General features: G+C 43.2%; 1 protein-coding gene across 1 annotated transcript in view; it reads right to left on the reverse strand.

The window, feature by feature from the left end:
* Positions 1 to 7,599: 7,599 nt before the first annotated feature.
* Positions 7,600 to 16,260, reverse strand: part of STARD7 (StAR-related lipid transfer (START) domain containing 7) — a 47,374-nt gene continuing 38,713 nt past the window's right edge. Inside the window, exons 2-8 of the mRNA XM_006900691.1 lie at positions 14,751 to 14,944; positions 14,384 to 14,433; positions 11,143 to 11,253; positions 10,985 to 11,067; positions 10,474 to 10,573; positions 8,734 to 8,818; positions 7,600 to 7,784 (exon numbers count right to left, since the gene is read on the reverse strand). Of these exons, the coding sequence (XP_006900753.1) occupies positions 7,600 to 7,784; positions 8,734 to 8,818; positions 10,474 to 10,573; positions 10,985 to 11,067; positions 11,143 to 11,253; positions 14,384 to 14,433; positions 14,751 to 14,944 (808 nt within the window). The remainder of the gene's footprint in view (positions 7,785 to 8,733; positions 8,819 to 10,473; positions 10,574 to 10,984; positions 11,068 to 11,142; positions 11,254 to 14,383; positions 14,434 to 14,750; positions 14,945 to 16,260) is intronic.

The raw sequence follows: 16,260 nt of genomic DNA on the forward strand, positions 1-16,260 counted from the left end.
AGCAGCCAGGTTTAACCCTCTCCAGGCTGAATCTGTTTTTCTTAGCAGTCCATGGTACCCTCAGCACTCTTCTCCAACACCAAAGCTCAAAAGCATCGATTCTCCTTCTATCCTCCCTGGTCACTGTCCAGCTCTGACGCATAACAAGTGATTGCAAAGACCATGGCCTGTACCGGACACACCTTGGTCTCCAGAGACACACCGTTGCTCTTAAGTACTTTAGAGAGGTCCCTAACAGCAGACTTTTCCATCGCAATGCGTCTTTTAATTTCTTGGCTGCTGGTGCCAAGATTGTTGATTGTGGAGCCAAGCAGACTAAAGCTGTGAACAATCTCAATCTCTTCACCATCCATCCTGATGCTGCCAATTGGTCCAGTGGTGAGAATCTTTTGTCTTCTTGACATTGAGCTTCAATCCATATTGAAGGCTGCAGTCCTTGACCCTCTGCAGCAAGCGCTTCAGGTCCTCCCCAGTTTCAGCAAGCAGGGTTGTGTCATCTGCATAACACAGACTGTTGATAGATCTTCCACCAATCCTGATGCCGTATTTCTCCTCATAGAGCACAGCCTCCCGGATGGTTTGTTCTGCATACAGGTTGAAAAGGTATGGAGACAGGACACATCCCTGGCATATGCCCTTCCCAATTTTGAACCATGCAGTGTTTCCTTGCTCTGTTCTGACAACTGCCTCTTGGTCCAAGTATAAGTTCCGCATTAGAACGATCAAGTGTTCTGGGATTCACATTCTTCTCAGAGTCAGCCAGTTTGTTATGGTCCACACAGTCAAACGCCTTTGCATAATCAATGAAGCACAGATAGACATTCCTCTGGTACTCCCTGCTTTCAGCCAATATCCATCTGACATCAGCTACAATATCCCTAGTACCCCGGCCCCTTCTAAACTCAGCCTGGACTTCTGGCAGCTCTCTGCTGATGTGCTGTTCCGGTCGTTTTTGGGTAATCTTCAGCATAATCTTGCTTGCATGTGAATACTGAATTGAAAAAGGTGAGGGAAAGAACAGTTTAAAAGCTATGTATGATAGGGTATTAGGTTATCACAAGAGTCCAGAATGAAGGTTGCATAGTGGAGTGTACTCTGGGCAGTGGGGGTGGGGATTGTATACCAATGAAAGAATTTTTCTTTTACTTTTCAAAGAGAGGAGCCAACGGGTGGGGGGGGCAGGGGTGCAGGGAGAAAAGTGCAACAATGAATGGAAATCCAAAAATCTCTGTAAATGGTCATTAAAATTAATTTTTTTCAAAAAGCTAAATGCTGGTGCTTGGTTCTCATGCAGAGATTACAGATGTGATCATGATTATACCTCAGAGGACGCCCCGTGTGAAGGTCTGAGGAGCAGACACGATCCTTGAGTCTACATGTTTATGGACTGCTTCCTGTATTGGTTGGATTCCCTCTATTCACAAGGCAGACAAGAAACCTTAGGCCTGTCTAAGTTAGCATGTGGTTTTGTGTCCCTTGAAGTTGAATATAATCCTAACTGATGTGAACAGCAGTTTTTTTAATTGTTTTTTTAAATTACTTTTTTTGTGTGTATCATCAAATCAGATGTGACTGATACAGGAGGAGATTGTTCCTTCTTCTCCAGCACAGCATCTGGTGGATTCAAACCATGTACCTCTGAGGTTGCAGTGCAGCTTCTTGCCACTAGGTCACCAGAGCCTGTCGTGAACAGCAGTTTTAAGATACAATAAAATGCACTGCTCCCCTGATGTGCATAGGGGGCTGCTGGAGAATGCTCTATCGAGTACCTATTGGTGCCTGGAAGAACAAGCACATTTCACAGTAAGATCATGTCTACCTACACACTATGCTAGTTTCATGCACCTCGTGCAAACTTTCACATTTATAGAGAGCTGTGCTCTCTCAAAGGAGTACCTCTCATTTACAGCCCCAATGGAGAGTCAGTCAAGTCAGTGCCAACTTGATGGCGGAGTTCCTAATTTTCAAGTTTATTAGAGCTAACTATTAGTTAAAAATTAGAGCTCTGATTTTATGAAGAACATTTTTTGAGAAGTTTCAGACTTTTTCCCTACCATTCTGGGTACGATGACTAATGATTTCGTAGTTTCATAAAATATTAAAGATTTCCCTAAGAATATGCCTTCTACTAATCTCTTAAGGCAGTGTGCCATTGGTAGTGGTGCATACCCCAAAATTCTCAAGAGAAATACACTATTTTCCTTCAAATATACATAGAAAAAGCACCATGAACAATGAGCCAGAGGAAATACTACTAGTGGCTGGCTTCTGTAAGGATGAAGAGCTGGGGGGCGGGGGGGGGGGGGTGGCATGGATGCCATCAAGTCGACACAGTGAACCTACCAACAGCTGATCCTATCCTGGGCCATCCTCATCATGCTATGTTCAAGCCCATGTTACAGTCCCTGTGTTAACAATCAATCTTAACTCGTCTTTTTAAAATCAAATTTTACAAATCTTTTTCTTTCAGGTTCATAGGCAAAAATTATCATTAATAAAATGTCCCAGCAGTTCATTATTGTATATCGCTATTCCTTTCACTCAGCTCTTTCTTTTCCCCTTTTCTGCCTTCCCCAATGCCCACACCAGTTAATTCAACCCATCTTTCTTCTTAAGCCAGGGAATGTTAATAGTTTCTGATGGGACTGGCCTCAAATCACTTTGATAAGTCTTCCTCTTTCTCTGACCCTCCACATTTCCCAGTACCTTTTTCAGAGGACTGCCCCTTCCAAACAACATGCTTAGAGCATGTGAGATGGAACTGTTACCATATTTTCACTTCCTCTAAGCAAAGCATATTTTCCCAGTGCAACATCTTTTGATTTTGTGACTGCTGCTACCATGGTGGCTGATTGTGGATTAAAGTGACAAAATTTGGAGGCTGGAAGTAGATGAGTCAATGCAAAACACATAAACCTTAACAAGGATAGATAAAAAGCAAGTCTATGACTCAAACTCCAGAGTGTCACTTGTGCAAGCAGGGTCTCTGGAGGGAAGCAATCTAGGTCTACTTGCTGCCTCTATCACTCATGTGGCTCCTTCAGCAAAAGTATCCTTAGCCTCTGCGACAGTTTCCAGCTGGGAGACAACTGTCTTGATGACAGGACTGTTGATGCACATGATAGCTGGGGCCTCGTATAGGGCCCATCAAGTGCTCAGTAAAGGTAGCGACCATTGTCACCAACACTCTGACAAGGCTGAGGGTGACACTGTCAGTGACAGAGAGCAGCCGTTAGATAATCACAAAATTCACACAACACTGCCTTGATTACAGAAGCTTGCGTACAGAAGCACGTTCAACTCCCACCGCCTGCTCAGCACCTGTGTTTACCACCCTAGGTGAGAAAGATGTAAAAATGCAAAACTGGATGAAAAGGATGAACCAAAAGAGGCCAGGGATCCACAGCCAGAGCAGCTCCGGGAAGGCTGAAGCCTGATCCGAACGTGGTGACTGATGGTCTGACATCAGAGGGAAGGCTGTGGGAACAACAGGCATGAGGACACATTACCATCACAGGGGTACATGCTCAGGTCGGCCGAGCGCACAAACGTCAGGGTTCCCACAGGCAAAGGTGCATGCACCTAAACACAACATCCACACTATGTTCAGTCTTTCCCAGGATACCTCGCACACAGGAACAAGTTTACACTGTCTCGTCCTGACCACAGGTGTGGGGTGGTTTTCCCGTCACAGAGGTATCCTGTGGGAGCTCATCCTTGGTGGGTTTTAACAGGTAACAGCCTTCCTGAATCACCTACAAGCCCTGGAAAGGTGCCCGAGCTGGCAATGCACAGCATCTATCTGTTCCTACTTCTTTCCCTTGATCTACTAATTAGTATCCTTTACCCTTAAAGAAGGCTCAGACTGTAGGAATAATTTGACTTTTGCAGACAGTAAAGCTTCCCAACAGAAAGATGATGCAGCAAAATGTGGAAACAGATATCATTGCTAATGTCGGATCGATCCTGGCTGAAAGAATGCCAGAAGTGATGGTAGAATTGCCTGTCCAACGCTCCTGCCCACCGTGCAGTAGGTTTTGAATGCAGACTTCCCTCTCTGGGAAGGATACTGAATTAACACTCAACTCCTGAACTTGTGCTTCTACATCCCTTCTTTCCTGACTCCCAAGCTTCGCTGTTGTTAGGTGCCAAAGAATATGACCCATAGTGACCCTATGACAATAGGTCTAAACCCTGTTCGATCTTGTGCCATCCTCACATTTCCTGACTCGAGTTCACTGCAGCAGTCACCATGTCAATCCACCTGGTTGAGGGTCATCTTCTTCACCGACCCTCTGCTTTTCTATCACATCCCTTTCCAAGAAATAGCCCCTCCTAGCAACATGCTCAAATTATGAGGTGAAGTTTTATCATCTTTGCCTCCAAAGAGCATTCTAGATGCACTTTCTCTAAGACATATTTGTTCTTTTGGCAGTCCATGGGATGTTCAGTATTCTTCTCCAACACCATAGCTGATAGAACTCTTAGATGCACAGCAAGTGATAAAATAGACCATAATACACTTTAGTTCTCAAACTGACGTCAATGCTCCTCAATAATTTGGAGCGGTTCCTAACTGCAGACTTTCCCAGTGTTTTTCTGTCTGCTGGTGCCAAGGATGTTTTGGATCCAAGATGAAGTTGTTGACAGTTTCACTCTTCATCCATCGGGATGTTGCCTATTGGTCAAGTGATAAGAATCTTTGTTTTCTAGACGTTGAGATGCAATTCATATTGAAGGCTGTATTCTTTGATCTTCTGCAACAAGTTCAAGTCCTCCTCACTTTCAGCAAGCAAGATTGTGTCATCAGCATAAGGCAGGTTAATTGGTGAGTCTCCTTCCGATCTTGAGTTCACATTCCTCTTTAGAGTTCATTTAATCAAATAATTTGCTCAGCATAGAGACTGAATAGGTATGGAGAGAGAATATAACCCTGACAAGCTCTTTAATTTAAAACTATGCAGTGTTCCCTTGCTCTTTTGCACAACAGCCTCTTGGTCTAGATACAGATTTTGGATAAGCACAATTACGTGCTCTGGAATTCTCATTCTTCTTAATGTTAGCAAAAACTTGTTATGATCCACACAGTCAAATGCCTTTGCACAGTCAACAAAGCATAAATAGACATTCTTCTGGCATTCTTTTCTTTCAGCCAGGATCTGACATTAGTAATGATACCCATGGTACCACGAACTCTTCTAAATCCTGCTTGAACATCTGGTGGTTCCCTATCTGGCACTGTTCCAATCGTGGTTTTTTTTTTTATATGGAACACTTCTTGCTGATCTTCTCTGTATCGTTCCAATTTTAGTATATGTGCTGCCGAGGCAAACACGTTCCAATCGTTTTTTAATGATCTTTAGCAGTATTTTGCTTGCACGAGATAGTGTTCAATAGCATCCACATTCTGCTGCATCACCTTTCTGTTGGGAAGCTTTACTATCTGCAAAAGTCTAAAATTATTCCTAAAGTCTGAGCCTTCTTTAAGGGTAAAGGGTAAAGGGTAAAAGGGTAAAAGGTAAAGGGTAAAGGTAAAAGGGTAAAAGGTAAAGGGTAAAGGTAAAAGGGTAAAAGGTAAAGGGTAAAGGTAAAAGGGTAAAAGGTAAAGGGTAAAGGATCAAGGGAAAGAAGTAGGAACAGATAGGTGCTGTGCATTGTCAGCTCGGGCACCTTTCCAGGGCTTTTAGGTGATACAGGAAGGCTGTTACCTGTCACAACCCACCAAGGACGAGCTCCCACAGGATACCTCTGTGACAGGAAAACCACCCCACACCTGCGGTCTGGACAAGACAGTCCGATATGCATGGACCACACCTGCAGTCAGGAAGAGACAGTCTGATATGCAAGACTTCCCCACCTCCATTTGTCTGAAGACACTTTATTTTAACAATCTTATAGATTTATTCACACATTTGATAAAAATGTCAGAGTTAGAAGTAAAATAATTACAATGACAGATCCCAAATGCAGAGTCAAGCTGTTGTTAAATCACAACATGGAGCAGCATACAAATCCTTAACACTGTGCCCACTGCACCCCAATAATCACAGTGCCAAACACAAGCTGTAACCCACCACCTCAGTCAGGTCCTGGGAGGGAGGAGAGAGCTGAGCAATGCGAAGAGCTGGGACTGCTCAGCACACCTCTCTGCTCTCCTAGCATTCAGGGTGAGGAAACACAGGGTAGGGAAATATGAGTGACACAGTGGTGCAGTTACTCACACCTCTCTGCTCTCCTAGCACTCGGGGTGGGGAGATACAGGGTAGAAAAATATGAGCGACACACTGGGGCAGTTACTCCCTTAGCACAAGCCTAAGGGGCAAAGGTTGTCAAGGAGGAGTTTAAGTTAGTCTCGTGTTTAGATCCTTTTTCATTATCACAAAAGGTAGGAAAATGTAAAATCCTCACAAATGAAATTCTAGACATAAAAGGGTGAGAGGACTTAAAACCGGATCTCTTTTCTCCCAGCAGATTCCCCTAAAGACCATCAGAAAATCAGCTAGGCCAATGCTGATCATGGCCTCACTGGAGCAGTGAAGTGGGATTTTATTTTAGCTCTGAAGAGAGGAAGAAAAACTTTTCAGAGGCATACAAGGATCACAACCCCTTATATGAGTATTCCAGCAAGATCACAGTAGATTCCTTTCACACAGCTTGTGTAGGCAGCCGTATGACCCATGTCTGTGCCCTTCGCCTTCAGAGGAGACACACCCTCAGTGTCCAAGCAGACCAAAGTGTGAAAAATAACATGTGAATCCAACTGTATCATCGATAGTGTGACTATAGAAAAGTATGACTTAGCTCTAAATTCATTACATTCACTGACACAAGGCTAAAAAAAATCCAAACCAAACACCACCACAACCACCCACTCAAGTTATATTGTGAACAGCTCCGCTGACCCTATCAACAGTGATGATACAGACAGCTACTGTCTGAAGTATTCAGCTCTCGGTTAACGGGGTAAGGTTAGAAGCGATGATCCACAGGAGATCAGCAGAGTTAAAGGCCTGGCCAGGCTTAACTGCAAGGGCAGTCAGTGGGGTAGTTCTGAGGGGAGGAAAGTCTGTAGCTACCAACTTTATGTTCCTAAGCACAGAAGCAATGTGAACACAAGGCACTTCCACAGCAGAGTAGTGTTCATATGCATCCAACAGTGAGCACTGCTTCCAGAAGCACCCCACACCCTCCTCCCTGCCCAAACCACCCCACAGTCAACAACACTCTAGCGGGGTCTTCAGACCAAAGGGAATACAGAGCACTGTACAACCAATCTGGTGGGACTCGGAATGTCAGCAATGGAAATAATTGGATGGGCTCCCCTTCCGGCATCATGAAGTGAAAGAATTATTTCTGATTAGCTCAGTCAAATACTGGATTTCAAAATGTTTGGCCTGAGAATATGACAACATCCCAGGGACGCTCTCTCCTCTGTTCTGATGAAGACCAGGAAGGGCTCTGAATAAAGTCAGACCCCAATTATTAAATTCTCTTGCACTGGTGGTTCCCATAGACACTTCAAAAGACACGTGGCTCGTCCATGCTGAAGCAGAGAGATTCAGAACAAGGCCCTGTCCCTCCTCCTCCTGACAAAGCCTGTCAGGCATACTCTATCCGGGCAGGACCATGACTGCCTTCGCTCTGGTGCTCTGAAGACTGGGCAGTGACCTTGGCATCGCTCCCCAATTCCAGGGACTTGGCTGAAATGTAGTCCTTTACTTTGATCTCCATGTTCTTGGCTTTCAGAGTGGCCATGTGCAGCTTCTCCAGGAAATCTGGCATGCCTGTGGAGAGAGGGGAAATACGGTTAAACTAATGCAGTAAATTAGCAGATTCAACACCAGAAGGCTCTGCATCTTAGATGGTCAAGAGCTAGGGTCTATTTAGAAAGACCATTGGGCTGAATCAGAGTCCATCTCCTCAAATCTAAAACGCGTCAAAACAATCCGTAACCCCTTAACCTTTCACAGGGATACTAATCAAGCTGTAGAGATCGCCATCTCTCTTAGCCAATTAAATATCCATTCTCACAGTGCAGGGAGTTACCACAATGTGGGATGACAGATGTGACTACAGCCATACCCCCATAGGGCAAGTCCACCCTACTGCTGTGGGCTGGAAAGGACTCAGGAGCAATAGGCCTAGCTTCTGGCTTTATTATTTCCTGCCCTCAGCAGCAGCCCATCTTACTGAGGCAAACATCAAACAAACACCTAATCTACTCTCCACTCTCTTTCACATTTTTCCTTCTCTCCAAGGTGCATCAACCAGAAGAAAATGAGTTATAGGAGGGTGTGCTTTTTGGTAAAAGAAATTCGGAAAGACAGACACAGTGACAGCACGACTATGAAACTGCTGAGACAGGCAGCGGCCTGTCTTGTCCCTAGGTGAACATCCTACAACCACATTTCTATGCCTGATCTCAGTCTCAAATACCATCTGAAGAGGAGGCACTTTTGATCTATTGCATTGATACATCACCATACTTAAGTAACTGAAGCAAATCTTAAAAACACTTTTCTCGGCCCAAGTTCTTTCTGGGGTCCCTACAAAACCAGCTAAAGGTTCTGGTATCTTCAAAGTACTAAAGAAAACACTCTGAAGAACATTTCTGCCTCCCCAAAAGGGTTCCAGTAAGCTAAGTATCCACCATTTGGCTGTTAGTACAAGGCCAGGGGAAAAACTGCCTGTCCAACACAATGTCCTTCCTGGCCCCGTCAGGTTGTCACTCACCACTGGACACCATCCAACTGAGGCAGTAGCGGGGGAACACGGTCTGCGGATTGTCACTGTAGGTCAGCATGTAGTCAAAGCCATTCTGGAAAAGAAATGGCAACGATGAGGAAGGAATCTTACCACAACCTCCACAACTTACCACAACCTCCAAACACGAATTACAGAATCACAACAAGCTTAATGCAGGGAAGAGAGTTGGGTTACTGTGATGCTGTTTTGACTTTTGTGTTAAAAAAAATCCAAAACACACATCTGTGAAGAAGAAAAGTTAAGTGGTTTTTTTTTGAGGCCGCCTCCTCAAAGCCTGCTTGCAAAGCTGGTCCTGGCTGGCAGTCACGGCCCTGGCCCTCAGTGCTCGCAGACAGCATGCATGAACACAGGAGGCTCGCTGGGCCTAGACTATGTTCTCTATACCCACAAGCTGCATTCCCGTCCAAAAAAACCCAGCGGGGCTCATGAGTCATGCCAGGCAGAGGGTGCCTGCAAGAGCAGCCTCACACAAAGCCCCTGGAGCGAAGTGGAATCATTTTTGTAAATACTCTGTTACATGAGACAAAGTAAGTAATTTCTGGACTTTTTTCACCCTCTAGCTGGTCAGAATCTACTCAGTTTTTCTCTACACCCAGATAGGTAGCAATCTGAGATTTGAAAACAACACAATATACAAATATTGTTAAAGTGTAAAAATAATCTCCAAGTAGATACATAAGCAGAAAGGCAAGCTAAATAGATGTGGGTATATGAGATCTGGCAGAGGAGATTTCTACACAAGAATTTCTGTGTGGTTCTGAAATCCTCATCATATAATGAGACACCTGGAGGGGATGTGTCACTGGACTTTAGTCCAGGAAAAGCTAAGTCAACTGACATCTACATTCCACTGTTAAGAAGAGTGGCTAGGGTCTTAAAAGCTAGCAAGTACCACCTGTTGTTTTCTCCCTGTTTAAGAAAAGGAGATCTGATAAATTAAAGGTGTACGGAAACTAACAGGACCAGCATGAAGAGCTCAGCCTCCTCAGCCTTGAGCCCAGATTACTACGTTTACTGCTGGCTCTAAAAGGTCTCAGCTCTGGCCAAGACCAGCGAAAGCCCCATGGATGAAACCTACCTATCAAGCAAGCCTTTAGGGTGAACAATAGCACCAGGGAGGTACTCATTCCTTGGGAGAATGAACCACATGCAACTAAAAGAGCATCTCAGAAAGCAGAGAGAGGTCAGAAAAAAGGATGAGTGGGCATGGAAGACACAAGGAGGAAGCAGGGAGAGTGCTGTTACCTTGTGGGAGCTGCTATCAGTATCACAAACAAACTGTGTACTAACTATTGAATGGAAAACCAAGGTTTGGTGGAGGAGGAAGCATCCAAGAGGGCACAATCTGGACAGCTCAAACAAACAAATGGCTACTATCCTTTCCTAAGTGTTTCTCAGAAAGAGGGTGCCACAAACCACCACGACTGGACCTGGGGGTCTTTCAGGTATATCACCCCAAAGTGTTGCCCCAGGCCAGCATCATCCACCTCCCCTGGGAACTTGTTGAAAATCAGCACTCCTGCTAAACCAGAAACTCAAAGGCTGGGGCCCAGAAATGGGTATCATTTAATATTTCATTTATTCTGATGTACATCACGTTTAAGCCAATGTCCTCCAGTAATATAGCTCTCCCAGGTTCAGAAGGGAGGAATTTCTGGGCAATACCCTAAGCGATCACAGATCCCTCCTAGATGATCTAAAACTCACCTCATCAAATGATTTGTGAGGCCGGATGACCATCTGGGATTCATATGATCTGACCCTCACAAACTCAGGGGACTCTGGAACACTAGGGTGCTCTACAGCTCTGGTGAGAGAGAAAAGGAAGCATAACTCAGTCACACACATGGGAGCTGAGCTGGAAAGGAAAGGCCTAAAGTGATAGTTCTCATTTTTAAAATAAACTAAGATAAACAAGCATAAGTAAAATTCTAAAAGTAAAATGAAGTCTTGTGGTTCATTAAGTTTGTGCTGAGAAGCCACACCTTACCTTCTTTTAAAATTGCAAAGCTACAGAAAGTGTTTTATTTAGAAATTTGTATCTCTTTATCTTCCTAGATAAAAACAACACACTTCTATGTGGAGTGGGCGAGACACCAGCTAAGGGGAATTGTATGAGAGATTGCATGAGGGCTAAGGCCACAGACTCCCACACAGATACGGGACTGAAGGACAGACTGAAAAGGCTCCAGCTAGAGTCGCAGCCAGTCATGCTCACCGTGACACCAAAACCATCACGTTGTTTTCCTGATCCACACTGTACCGCCGAACATAAACATAATCCCGAGAATACATTGGGTACTGAAGAAAAGGAAGGCAGAATTAGTGCTGCATACCATAGGGTCTTAAAGTAAAAACAGAAATGAAAATACTCACAGGAAAATGAGTGACCCAGTGGAGAACCTCCGAGCCACTGATCACATCCCTCTCAATCACCTCCAGCTTGATCACCAGGGCATCCCACTTCTTTCTATACTCCGTGTCCAGCTAGGGAAGGAGAAGGTCATGCCAATTCAGGAGATGCAGAACAAAGCTGTTCTCAAAACCGTAAGCTTGTAACTCAGGAACTTATAAGATACAAAATACTTATGACAAATTTATAGCACAGTGATCTAAGCAACAGTGGTCACGCATGAGATGCATACCTATGAAGCAGTTTTAAAGCAGCTTTTTGGGGAGCTCTGGTGACCTAGTGGCAAGGAGCTGCAACTACAATTCCAGAGGCACACGGTTCGAATCCACCAGATGCTCTGCTGGGGAAGGAGGGACAATCTCCTCCTGTACCTGTCAGATCTGATTTGACAGTACACTCACACAAAAATAATAAAATAAAAAAATTTCTTAAAAAAAAAAGCAGCTTTTTAAACCCCTCAATGTATGCCATCATCATTACAACAAATGTGAACACTGAGAAAGGGATAAAGAAAAGAATAAGAGAAGTGTATACTATGTCAGAGAAGTAGCAACAGCGATACAAATGTGGGAGGACAGAGGACAATTCCAACAAGTATCAGGAAAAAAAGGACAGAAGTATAAGCTCATCTCTCACACAGAGAACTGCTAGGAGCAAATATTTCTAAACTCTCCAGAGTAAGATAAACATGCACATCTAAACCAATACAAAGTCAATACAAGTTGGCAGAGGATCACAGGAGAAAAGTGTATACTAGCACATTATTGGTCAATGTTAATCCAATACTAGTTCTGAGAATCTGATAAAACAAAAAAATCCAAGAAAAAGTTTCTTTGCAGAACTTGGATGATACAGCCCCCACTCCACCCCATGACCCTCCCCCATTTCTGTAGTAAACATTTCCCACGTGGCTCAGGAGAAAAGACTTCTATGAACAGGAGATTTGTTTAATCTTAAGAAACACACAATGAAGGAAACAGGAACAAAAGTCTGTGAGAAATATAAGTAATGGAGCCTCACAAAGTTCAGGAGAAAATTAAGTATCTATTCCTATAACATAATGCAAATGGGGAAAATGTTAGAAAAGAGAAAGGTGATTAAAAAAAAAGAGGGAGAAAGTTGAGTATCTGAATTGTTTATACTATTTTCATCACATTTTTCTTCATGTTTGAAATGACATCCAAATAAAATTTAAAAATGGAAAAAACTCTGCACATCATTAAGAAAATGGAAAAGATGCAAGCACATGAAGCTGGAAAAGTGGAGGGATGATGAAAGAGCAGAAGCACGTCAACCAGGTGGACTAATGCAGTAACTGCAGCAATGGGCTCAAGAGCATCAGAGAGGATGAGGAGGACACGGATAAGACAGGATTCAGATCTGTTGTAGGGTCAAGGGTTACCATGAGCGTACCTGACTCAACAGCACCTAACAACAGTTATATGAAATATCTATAACAGGAGACAAAAATGTATGAGGGGTTGCAGAAAGAAAGGAGGAATTACATGCTTAATGCAATCAGTATAATTTAACAGTACATACAAAAATTAAGTCAAATGTTTTGTTATATATATATACTTTACCATAACTTTTAAAAAAAAAGCAAGTCTACCACCATTGCTCAGATCCACAATCCACACTCTTGGCATTAGAAGTTAGGAACTGCTAAGAAAGAGATGAGATGCTTTGGCAAAGTCTGCATTCAGGCATATCTCCAGAGTGCTAAAGAGTAGCGATGTCAGTCGAGAGACCAAGGTGTTCCTGATCCAGGCCATAGTCTTCTCACTTACTATACAAGAGAGCTGGACAGTGACTAAGGATGAAAGAATAATCAATGCCTCTGGGTTGTGGTGCTGAAGAAGAGTGCTGAACATACCACGGACTGCCAGAAGAATAAGTCTGTCTTGGAAAGGGTGAAACCAGCTTACTCTTTGGAAGCAAGGATTTTGAAGATCTGTCTCACATACTTTGGATACACTGCCAGGAGGGACAAGTCCTTGGAGAAGGACATCATGCTTGGAAGGGTAAAGGACAGCAAAGGAGAGGAAGACCCTGGATAAGAAGAACTGACACAGTGACTGTGACAGAAAGAGTGAGACTGGCTCAGGATAGGGCAGGGTTCAGAGCTATTGTTCACAGGGTTATCACGAGTTGTAGGTGTCCTCGCTGACTTGATGCCACGGAACAATGACCACCACTAATGGTTAATTTGCTTGTTCTAGCATTTTTTTTTGCAGTGTATACAAGATTACTCCTTAAAAAATTTTCAAGATGCTTTTCTGCGGATGGTCATCCTCAAGTCACAGAGCACAGAAGAAATAAATCCATTTCTGATGGAGACTGACATTTAAGTAAGGCCACGCTAACCAATTCAAGTTGGTAGCTATGAAAAAAAAATGAAAACAAAGAAAAGGAAGTTATCATACAAAGCTTAGAAATTAAACTCTAAAGGAGGAAAGAAGGAATTCTAAGATTCAAGCAGGTGAATAGGATTATGAAGTAAGATCAAACCATATAATCTAAACACACCACCACACTGCGGGCCAGAGAAATTCTGACCCAGGGAGCTCCAGGCTAAACTGTCTAAATCTTTAGCTGACACTGTGATACTTAATCACAAAAATACTCATGGCTTTCAAATCTGGACTGCTCACAGCTGAGCCTCCCCAGGTGGGCAGAGGCTGCCCATCTTTCTCTCTCAAGCAGCTGGTGGGTTCCAACTGCCTTGGGGTCTGCAGTGCAATTCCTTATCCACCAGGCCACTGAATCTAAAAAATTATAAAAATGAAAGTATAAAGTCTCGGAAAATTGGTTAAGCATTCCAATCCAATCCTTCATTATCTTTCCAACAGCCTTATAAGAGGGCAGAAGAGGTATCATCTCCACAGAACAAATGAAGAAAAAAAAAAACCCCAAATGTTTCTCCAGGTGCCATGAATGAATGTAGGCTAAGGGGTGTGAAAAGATAAGATTAAAGTAGAGAACCAGTGCCACATGTGAGTCAGAAATGACTCATCTAGAAAGCAGCAATTAGATCTCTAGGTTGGGCTGCTACTACTGGGCAATGTTATGGTGGTTCCAACTCGTGCAGTGCTCCAGGGTGGCTGCTTCCCACTCACAATCGTTAGGCCCAAGCCCAGCAGTGCAGTCACTGTGTCAGTCTATGTTTGGAAACTCCAAAACTAGGAAGAAAAGTAGCCTTACCTGAACATTGAAGAACTGCCGAGGTGTCACATCTGTGTAGGTTCCAAAAACTGGAATGACAAGAAAGAATGAGGTAGTATTTGCCACACTTACCTCACCCACCCCATTCCTATCATTTAATAGTCTTTTAATTAAGGAATACTGATAGATCTCAAAGGCAGACTCAGAAACTAGTCAACTGAGACAGCAGAGGAAGATAAGGATGATCTGCTAGACTCTTGTCATGGGGTGGGTGGGAGGGGGAAGAAAAACAAAAGCAGGGGCACACTTTCCGAGAACAACTCTGAAAGAATGGTTTAAAGAGGTTTTGGAGACCAGAAGTACTACACACCTACTCAACCATGGAACATGGCCAAGCACAGCTCACCTCTGTACTGATAAAGGTGGGTGCCTGGAATGGGATGCCGCCACAGTTTAAAATGCTTCTTGTCCATCACCATCTCCCACGGCTGCTCTTTACCCCCTTCTGTTTGAGACTTGGGTTCTGGGGCATGGCGTTCAACAGCAGAGCCCTGAAACACAGTCGACATCTCCTCCAATCGCTTCATCTCATCAATAGACCTGAAAAGGGAACAAAACGGCATCAAGACACTGGGAGATGGTTGGGCTTTGTTTCTTCCAAAGACAGCTTTCTTGTTTAATGTCGGCCATACAGCTATAAGATTTTCATTTGTCCTTCTTTTATAAAAGCAAATATTATTATATTGAAATACAGATAATTCTTCTTGGTCATCTGGTATTAGTTAGAAAATAGAGCATTTATTTGTTCACGAGGACTGTTAGATATTTCCTTTATTTTCACATGGATAATACTCTGTGGTCTATTTTCTATATAGTAAAACAACTTTCTCAGTTGTAAAGCTCAAGGAATTTTGACAAATACAGTTCAATGGGTTTGGACAACTACTAAACCAATTTCCTGAATCAAGATATAGATTATTTCCAAGCAGTTCCAAGCTCCCTTCTGTCCCTTTCCAATAACCTGCCCCATTCCCGCCCTCCCCGGACAACCACTATTCTAAGTGCGATCACCACAAATTAACTTCATCTGTTCTTCAACTTCATCGAATATAAACATGCTCAACTTTATAATTGACTTATTTCCATTTTTATTTCAATAATAGTGTGTAGTTTGTTATTTTTTTCATTCTCATTTCTTCTCAAAAACTCAAACTGCTGTCACATCTGAACACACTTAAAGCTGGCCCACCAACAGGCTGTACACCACACAGGGTGACAGAAGGAAGACCACTCATCTCTCTTCTGGGAGCAGCTGGTGGATCCAAACCAGAAGCCTCTGGGTTGGCAGAGCTACTTCCTATCCTCTAGGGCCATTTCTTAGCATCCCATTATATGAAAAGATCACAGTTTATCATTCATTCATTGATAGACATTAACATAATTTTCTAGTTTGGGGCTATTGTGAGAACATCTTGATACAAATCTTTGGGTGCATACAGGTCATCTCCAATGTATTCAGGTGTCCTTGATTCATGCTATGAACCACATTTATGACTATCCCTTTTGGGGAAGGGAAGGAAGATGGCGTATGTTTTATTACTGTTGTTGTTATGTGCCGTCGAGTCGATATGTTTTATTACTAGTATCTATAAATTTAGTTTTATTTATCTTTAGGGGTTGACATGAGAATAACAAGCTACATGCTGTATCACTGAGTTTAGTACACAGTATTAATGATAAATCCAACTTTAAAAAGTTACAGCTCATCATTCCCCCCTTCCTCAAAAGGGACAGTGATACACCACAACAAGATAAACAACCCAATTGAAAAATGGGCACAGGATATGAACAGACACTTCACCAAAGAGGACATTCAGATGGCCAACACACACATGAAGAAATGTTCAAAATCCCTA

This window comes from Elephantulus edwardii, unplaced genomic scaffold (genome assembly GCF_000299155.1).
Source record: "Elephantulus edwardii isolate Elephantulus edwardi_28Jun2011 unplaced genomic scaffold, EleEdw1.0 scaffold00291, whole genome shotgun sequence".
Taxonomy (NCBI): Eukaryota; Metazoa; Chordata; class Mammalia; order Macroscelidea; family Macroscelididae; genus Elephantulus; species Elephantulus edwardii.